Source organism: Cardiocondyla obscurior, linkage group LG16, assembly GCF_019399895.1.
Source record: "Cardiocondyla obscurior isolate alpha-2009 linkage group LG16, Cobs3.1, whole genome shotgun sequence".
In the NCBI taxonomy this organism is placed as follows: domain Eukaryota; kingdom Metazoa; phylum Arthropoda; class Insecta; order Hymenoptera; family Formicidae; genus Cardiocondyla; species Cardiocondyla obscurior.
In genome coordinates this window covers 1,979,311-1,987,974 of record NC_091879.1, presented here as the reverse complement: position 1 = coordinate 1,987,974, position 8,664 = coordinate 1,979,311, and the positions used below count along the sequence as shown (strand labels likewise).

The 8,664-nt window shown below is 37.3% G+C and overlaps 4 protein-coding genes across 5 annotated transcripts; 3 read left to right on the top strand and 1 right to left on the bottom strand.

The window, feature by feature from the left end:
- The first annotated feature begins 138 nt into the window (after window positions 1-138).
- LOC139109105 (multiple epidermal growth factor-like domains protein 11) lies at window positions 139-2,662 on the top strand. The gene is made up of 4 exons (XM_070667924.1): window positions 139-533; window positions 732-810; window positions 964-1,400; window positions 1,482-2,662. Exons 1-4 carry the CDS (start codon window positions 379-381, stop codon window positions 2,308-2,310), a joined length of 1,500 nt encoding a protein of 499 aa, XP_070524025.1. The 5' UTR covers window positions 139-378; the 3' UTR covers window positions 2,311-2,662.
- Window positions 2,663-2,962: 300 nt separating this feature from the next.
- Window positions 2,963-4,378, top strand: Bet1 (blocked early in transport 1). Of its 2 annotated transcripts, none has more exons than XM_070667932.1 (5): window positions 2,963-3,288; window positions 3,398-3,474; window positions 3,558-3,680; window positions 3,751-3,917; window positions 3,982-4,378. In XM_070667932.1, exons 3-5 carry the CDS (start codon window positions 3,662-3,664, stop codon window positions 4,135-4,137), a joined length of 342 nt encoding a protein of 113 aa, XP_070524033.1. In that variant the 5' UTR covers window positions 2,963-3,288; window positions 3,398-3,474; window positions 3,558-3,661; the 3' UTR covers window positions 4,138-4,378. The 2 variants fall into 2 exon arrangements, with proteins under 2 accessions (XP_070524033.1, XP_070524032.1); XM_070667931.1 differs by having other exon boundaries at window positions 2,980-3,027; window positions 3,398-3,476.
- A 138-nt stretch (window positions 4,379-4,516) lies between these two features.
- On the top strand, window positions 4,517-5,995 carry LOC139109108 (probable ribosome production factor 1). Its single transcript, XM_070667929.1, has 3 exons — window positions 4,517-5,254; window positions 5,334-5,598; window positions 5,717-5,995. The coding sequence occupies exons 1-3, from the start codon at window positions 4,687-4,689 to the stop codon at window positions 5,892-5,894; spliced, it is 1,011 nt and encodes a 336-aa protein (XP_070524030.1). The 5' UTR covers window positions 4,517-4,686; the 3' UTR covers window positions 5,895-5,995.
- Window positions 5,950-8,660, bottom strand: LOC139109106 (tRNA (guanine(6)-N(2))-methyltransferase THUMP3). Its single transcript, XM_070667925.1, has 7 exons — window positions 7,932-8,660; window positions 7,710-7,822; window positions 7,095-7,620; window positions 6,799-6,977; window positions 6,553-6,732; window positions 6,330-6,464; window positions 5,950-6,248 (listed from the first exon to the last, which is right to left on the bottom strand). The coding sequence occupies exons 1-7, from the start codon at window positions 8,017-8,019 to the stop codon at window positions 6,081-6,083; spliced, it is 1,389 nt and encodes a 462-aa protein (XP_070524026.1). The 5' UTR covers window positions 8,020-8,660; the 3' UTR covers window positions 5,950-6,080.
- Between the last annotated feature and the right edge of the window lie 4 nt (window positions 8,661-8,664).

Below are 8,664 nucleotides of genomic sequence, written 5' to 3'. Positions count from 1 at the left end.
GCCGCAATTCCATTGTGATACGCTATCTCGTTGCGCTTTTCGCGTGCGCGCGATCAATAATTTATTTATACGATTAAAGCCGTGCCTAATGAGTCAATTACGGCCCAGTTAATAGCGATGACCTAATCAATAATTAGATAAGGGTAAAAGTGTGGAAGAAACTGGCACAAACGACGCTCGGCCCCATTTGGTCTCCCCGGCATATCGATACGCACAACCGATAAGGTTTCCGTGAACAAGAATGTTGCGTAGTTTAACGACAAGTTTAACAAGAAGAAGAGGAAGACCGCTGACCCCTGCGACACCCTTATCGCGATCGTGCTCACACTCTGACCGAAAATAAGAGTCCAGTTGCAAATTCGCGATTGCTCGTGCAACATGCAGGGCTTTCCGATTTACTTAATTGTTCTTGTGTGCCTTGGTGCCGGCACCTGGGCAATCGACGGGGTGAAAGGTGGCCAGCGACGACCTTACCCTAATGGGAACTACGGCACCAACTCCTCGCAAAATGGCCTTTGCTACAAAAGAGTACCGTATGTAATTACTTAATTTAAGATAAACGTCGTAATTCCCAACAACATTATAATCGATTCAACATTATTTTCTACTCGCGTCTTTTTTTTTTCTTTATATTTAATTTCTTAGAAGAAAATTAATTAGATTAGAATGAAATAAATTAGAAAAATAACTTAAAATATTAATGTAAAAATAATCAACTACTATTCTTATAGATACAGCCACGTTCTAGCGTCAAACTCTAGCGGATCGCCCTACAATACCATTCCTCAGCCAGCCGGAGGTTACAATCCTGTAAGTAGACGGTATTTTTTCTTCTAATTTTATAACCCGGAGTGAGTCTTGGCCTACATCAAGATGTGTCTTTTCTCTAATTACGTATATTAATGATTCTATTTAAAAAAAATTTGTCTAATTTTGACTAACGAGAGAAATTTCTTTTTTCAGCCCAGTGATGGCTGGATCACCATTCTAGACTGCTGCGATGGATACCAGCGTAACGTAACGAGCAGCTTGTGCGAACCGCAATGTGAACACGGCTGCTTCGGTGGCCGTTGCACCGCGCCGAACGTCTGCAGCTGTCCGTCAGGGTGGCGCGCCGAGGACGGTGTCTGCATGCCCGTGTGCTCGTACCGATGCCAAGAGAATGCGTACTGTTTCTCACCTGAGGTGTGCATGTGCAAGCTGGGTTACGACGAGGTCGAGGGTCGGTGTAAGCCAATCTGTCCCGACGGATGCAGGCAGGGCGAGTGCGTGGCGCCGCGCGTTTGCAGTTGCCGGCCAGGATTCGTTCTGAATGAGAACAAGGAGTGCGTGGCCGCGTGCGAGGGTGGCTGCTTGCATGGCGTGTGCAGTGGACCGGGAGTGTGCACTTGCGATCGGGGGTAATAAAAACCTGCAATTATATTACTTCTAAGAGAAGAATATAATAACTATTGTTGGACTTAAATGTAATTATTTTACAGGTATACGAATCCTCCGGGTGACCGCGAGTCGTGCGTTCCCCATTGTCCGACAGGTTGCCATAACGGCGAGTGTGCCTCGCCGAACGTTTGCGTTTGCAGAAGCGGCTACACGTTGAACCGTACCGGAGACTGCGTACCTAACTGCCCAAGTGGCTGTGACGGCGGCGAATGCGTTGCGCCCAACGTTTGCAGCTGTAGGCACGGGTACACGCGAGATCGGTATTCCGGTAGATGCGTTCCAAGTTCCACCGGCTCTTCGCAGTGCGCTTACGGCTACATCGTCGACCCCGACACCGGCAGATGCATTCCCGCGCCGCAACCTATCGGCGAATGCAGACACGGTTGCGGCCCGCACGGCACCTGCGTTGGTTACAATCGCTGTGTGTGCCACGCGGGATTCACCGTCGATCCGGACACCGGTAGATGCATCTCCGGCGAGACGGCCACGATCAACGCGACCCTCTCGCAGTGTAGATACGGCTGTGGCCCACACGGCCGCTGCGTCGGCCTGAATCTGTGTGTCTGCGAGCCGGGATTCCGCAGCGATCCAGATACCAACAGTTGCATCCGGCAGAACGATACCAGCGGTACGGTAGGTGTGTGCCGGTACCCGTGTCTAAACGGCCGATGCACCGGTACGGACCAGTGCACGTGCAACCAAGGATACACCCACGACGTTCATGACATCACGGGCTCCAGATGCGTGCCAGTGTGTGCGGGCGGATGTCCCAATGGGGTGTGCAGCGCGCCGAACTTCTGCATCTGTAACCCAGGATACCGGAAGGAACCCGGAGTCAAAGGCCGGCAAAGATGCGTTCCACAAGAGTAAAAAAATGGATAAGCCCAACGTGCTATTGGATATTACCTCAGCGACTTTGCGATCGTTTCACGATCCGTTAAATTTTGTATAACAGCAGACACCAGTAATTGTAAAATGACGATATCTCTGGTCGCGTTTTTCGTTCTACGTGACTCTGTAAAATTTGACTTTACAAGTATGTAACGAGCATCAGTGAAAAAAAAAATATATATATATATTTATATATACACCTTTTAACTCTTAAGTGAAACAGGTATCTTCAACACGTTATTTCCTTTTATTTGTATCTTAAAATTCAGTATACTAATTTTTAAGTATTTTTTAAAATTAATTTCTAAACAAAAGAATGTTTTTAGAAGTTCTTGACAGTTTAGGTAATTTATATACCTCTCTGAAGCCTCTTCCTTCTCTCAGGACTCTTGGAACGAGACAAATCCTCCATCAGCACACAAGACACTCCCAAAATACATGTATTTTTTCGATGCGCTCGACCGGCTCGACAGTAAACGGATACAATTCAAGATTATCACAGGAACACTACCTGTAATCATGTACAAATTTTTATAATTAATTAATGTCCCCAATTATAATGATATGCACGACTTGGGACCTTTAGCAAAATAGCGCACGCAAAGCGTGCGCATGGTTTATTCTAGTATATCAAACTTTCTCGTTGTTTGTCGTATCCTCTGTGCTGTTGAATGTGCAAGTCTTCAATTTCGACAGGTGTTTTATTTTTCAGTAGTATATCTCAATTGATCTCGACAAATCTGACGTTTTTCAGTTCTATTAAAAACTCCCACTATCATTCGTACCGACAAAACTTTTCAAAGCATGCTGTCGCCTTCTAAGTTTCGTACATTTATTCAGTCAAACGCGCAGTCTAACCTTACTTATGTCTACGATTACACGTCACTACAAACGTGATTCTGATGTATATTGACAAATTTCTTTTTAATTTTTGGTTGGCTGTATGTTCTATAACTGGTAAATTATCGTTGTATTAAAAAAAAAAGTTTTTAATCGATTTTTAAAATAAATTATACAAAAGCACTGTCCTATTTTGAGGTTATGTTAAAAATAAATATCTTTTCAGTTCAATTATTGTCGTTTAATGCAATTTGTTTGCACGGGTAACATATTTATCTGAAATATTGTTATTTCTACTTAACTGTGTAAGTTTGTTTTATTATATATATATATTATATTTATATAAATTTCAATAATTCAACTAATCGTACAATATATCTTTCTAGATAAAAAGAGATTTAAATATTTGGAAAAGTCTAAAAGTGCTGTGCGATAAAATAGTTTTCCTCTAGATTGATTTATCTACTAAACGGTCAAGATTGCTAACAAAATGCGACGCTCTCATTCAGGTGAGTCAATGATTTAGCAAATGTATAAAGGTCTGCTCTTATTTTATATTTTCATAATTTTTTCTTGCAGGAGGCTATGGTTATGAACCATTACCAAGTACATCTACTCATAACGTTGTAGAGGATGAGAATGAAAGAATGACGGAAGAATTGAAGGATAAAATACATGCTTTAAAATCATTGTCCATTGACATTGGACATGAAGTCAAATATCAAGATAAAATGCTAAAGGATATGGTTAGTTAAATAGTTTTTTTTTATTATATATTTAAAATTAAAAATACTACAATGTTTATTTCAGGACGACGATTTTGAACGAACAAGTGGCTCCTTGTTTGGTTCTGTGGCACGTGTTTTACGTTTATCCAAGGCAGGCCACAATTATTACATTTTGTATTTGTTTCTCTTTTCTATAGCAGTATTTTTCGTATTGTGGATAGTCTTAAAATTTAAATGATTGTGCAGAACCATAGTTAAACTGAAATGTATATAAAACGTAATTAAGATAAATATTTTAAATAAGGCATTTAACTAGCTTAAATCATTTACATTATTTTGTTGTACAGAACTTTATTTTTATTTTATAAAGTAACATTGTACATGTTGTTGTATTTACACTATACAAAGATATTTATTTTAAATGAGTAATAAAAAATGGCATTTTGGGGAAGAGAAATAAATATTTTTTTATAAATATATGATACGGTTGAAAAAGAAATTTAATTTGTACTGATTTATATTCTTATATTTTATTACAATTTTTAAAAAATTATTTTTACTAAGAATTAATTATCATGGAATTAAATAAAGAAAGCGCCTCCATTTTGATATTGGTGACACTAGTGTGTGTGTGTGTGTGTGTGTGTGTGTATGTTTCGTATGTTCTGTTCAGTCTCGTGGTCCTCGTGGATACGAACACGTTTTTTAAAGGTTAGATTGGTTAGAATAGGTTATAGAAGCGCAAAAGTGCGCTGAACGTTTACAATTAAATAAAAGAATTTGAAAGATGAAGATTAAAGCTTTACGAAAAAATCCTCTGAGCCGACCGAGAGAGGAAAATGACAATCAGCCGAGTACTTCGACGGTGGAAACTTCAAAAGTTCTGCTGCCGTCTGACAGTAACTTTAATCATATAAAATGTAAGGCTTTAAGATACCAGAAATGTCAGGAATTAATGAAAGAACGAGCGAAAGCGAAAAAAGCGGCGAAAAAGACAAAGATACAGGAGGGTGCTCCGAAGCAGGTGCCGCATACTTTAGAAAGTTTGCGGGAGAAGGACGAGACTACGATAGTAGGTGACCTGGACGATGAAGCGAATGAGGAGCTCAAAGTTGAGTGCGAGCACGATGAATTCTCTGCCTATTACAAGCAAGCGTACGAGCCTAAAGTGCTCATTACATACGCTGATAATCCCAACAGAAAGACGAGAATTTTTGGTCGAGAGCTTACAAGAATGGTACCCAATTCCATTTCATTATATAGAAATCGTTCTGGCGTTAAGAAAATGGTGAAAAGTGCTATCGCCAGAAACTTTACAGACATAATAATTGTTAATGAAGATCAATGCAAACCAAGTAATTTCTTTTTAATTAAATAAAATAATACGCTTAATAAATGTTCTTTAGAAAATAATTTTTTTTATTTAAATATTAGATGGGATGTTGGTTGTTCATCTGCCAGATGGTCCTACCGCGCATTTTAAGCTGACTAACGTTAAGATAACAACAGATTTAAAGCGCAGTCACAAAGAGATCACGGAACACAGACCGGAAGTTATTCTTAATAACTTTACTACTCGCTTAGGTTTCACCATTGGCAGAATGCTAGGAGCACTGTTTCATTATGAACCAGAATTTAAAGGGAGAAGAGTAGTTACATTTCACAATCAGAGAGATTATATATTTTTTAGACATCACAGGTAATTTTATAATTTTAATACTTCGAAAAATTTAAAAGCTTTGAGTTTATTTCTCCGTACAAAAACATTTATTATATATAAAACTAATTATCTGAATCTAATATAAATTATATTTCAGATATGAATTTAATCAAAAGACTGGAAAACCAAGATTACGAGAATTAGGACCACGATTCACTTTGAAATTAAGATCGCTGCAACATGGAACATTCGATAGCAAATACGGTGACTACGAGTGGATTATACAAGGCCGTAGACACGACATGGAGACAAGTAGAAGAAAGTTCTTTTTGTGAATTCTATATCTTCGAATTTATTGGGAAGATAATTTGCTGAAAAAAATAATTATGATTTTACGTTGAACATGTAAATAAACTTTATTGATTTCGTACAAAAATATGAACGTATATATTCTAATACTTATAAAAATACTTTGGAAAATGTAATATCTTGGTCAAAGAATTTTCAGTCGTTATAATAGATTAATTTTTCTTGTTTGTTGAATAATTATGCTGCTTGGCTACACGCGGTTTGAAACGATCAAGAGATGTTTGAGTGCGATTTAGAACGTAAACTGCAGCTGGAAGGCCTCCTACATTTACACCAATTATTTTTATTACCCAAAATAAATCGCCAGCTGCCATCAAAGCCTAAAACAAAAATTACTTTAAAACTGAAGTACAATATTTTAATTAATTTAATTTTTACTTATAATTACGATAAATACTTACGTCTTTGAAGTTACATCTATCATACGTAAGTAGAACTATTCGTCCGTTTAATTTTACTATGCGGCCAAGCTCTAACAAAAATTCTTTATAAAAAATCTTATTGTACGACTTATTTCCACTTCTTCTACCAAAAGGCTGTAAATTGTTTAAAAAAATCATTTTTTATGAAAACTATACAAATATTTAAAAGTTAATTATAAAAAAATTTCAGATATTTTTATACCATGTCAGTAACGACAATATCAACAATGGAATCTTTGAATGGCAATTTTGCAGCAGTCCATTGTACAAGATCTATTTTACATCCAACTGTAGAGACATTCATATTTAACTTTGTTCTATCCACAGCTCTCGAATCATTATCTCCGCATAAGATGTACGTGTGTGGGAATGCTAGTGTAGCCTGAAATTTGTATTTTGAATAGAAATTTATGCACAGTAAGTACTAATTTTATCATAATAAATTTACCTCTATAGGAATGGAACCTCCTCCACACATAGGATCTACTATTATATCTCCGGGTTTAGGAACTGCTAATTTTAATAAATTATAACATATGGTTGATCTAAGAGTAGTTGGCCCAAAGTGCATAATGTTTCTGTTATGCAGGGATTTGTGTGTCACACGTAAATGTGTTGTTAATTGATCTGAAACATAAAAAAAAAATCTCGTAATATTTAGCTCTACAAATATATAATTGATCCTTAAGGTATTGTTACATAAATTAATGTTCAGGTTTTTTAACTTATTTTAATTTTTCATACCATCTATTAATTTGCAGACAATTTCCAAATGATACATGGATAAGTCAACTATCCAATGAAATTTGTCTTGTACTACCTCTCCAATAATTCTAGCAACTTCATTAGATTCAATTGCATGTTTGCCACTTCTCTCACACGTTACTCTATATTTAAGTACATCATTTTCGTCAGATTTTGAAGGATCTGAACCCCTCTTTTTCCCTTTCTCTTCTTTCATTTCTGATACATCCCAATCAAGAGCATCTTTCTCTTCTTTTTTTTTATTACGCATTTCCAACATCTTTGCTTTAACTACAAGATCCTGCTCCTTAGCTGCATTATATTCTTCAACTGTTGGATAAACTTTTCCTTTGAAAGCTGTCATACATTTCCATGCTTCAAGAGTCTTCTTCCATCTGCTATCTGATTTTAGAAACATGTCTGAGTTTCTTATATGGAGCAAATCTGATTCTTTATCATTAGTAAGTGACAATTGTCCATTATCAGCTACTATAAAGATATGATCTATTGATCTCATTTGTTGAATCTATAATATTTGTAACAAAATATAACAAACATTTTAGTTCTTGCATCTATTAAAAAAAATTAATAATTTTAAGCTGCAAGAAAAAGTACCTTTGCAAGATGATCCCGATCAATATTAAAATAAATCCTTCCACGTTGTTTGGATACTCGGGCCTCCTTGTCGATTTTCTCCCTGTATTCGTCGATCGCTTCCCACTCAAAACCTGCATAGTTCAATTTTTTTTTTTTTTTTATTTATTATACGTAGGTTATGTTTAAGAAACACGTGGATTTCGCTTTAATTCATGAACAAATTTATAAATAATTCCGTACCTGTGTCCACGGTAACTCCGATCGTAAAAATATTGTCATTTTTGTCGGATTCTGTAAAGAGCTCGCTCACAGATTCGTTGGCGCTCATTGTTCCTTAGGTGAAATCTACCGCCGTGAAAGATAAAGCGATAAAAGCACAATATTGGCGCGAGTCCGACGGTTCGACGTCGCGGCCGAATTTTAATTACTTTAATCGACTGCTACTTGATCGTTGATATCTCTGTCAATCCTGTACGAGTGCCTGTATGAATCAGTTAATGTTCAGCAATGCTACGTATAATGAAAGGCAGATATAGTATTTGCTGCGATGACCGGCTGGTGTAAGTGATTTTCCTCTCTCTCGGCCGCTGAGTGCGGGGAGGTGCAGACGTGTAGTAGGCGGCCTACTGTAGGCCGCGTTTTCCCTCAGTCCTCTGTGACCGGTGCTACGCTATATATCTACACGCGTGCTTCGTGTGAGATTCGACGCACACCACGCCAAAATCACGTATGCTAACCGCCGTTGCAACACCACGAACGCCATTCCTGACGGTGAGTGTATATATAAGTCGTCCAACCGATACGACTCTCCTTTATAATTTCACTAAAAAATTGAGTCGCGATTGTTAATGTCTTTTTTTTTTAATAACATTTGAAAGGAATATCTGGAAGTGCTTTACTATATTTAAAATATTTATACATATACTTTGCTTTACATTAGAATTAAATCAGTATGTATGCAACGATGTTAATA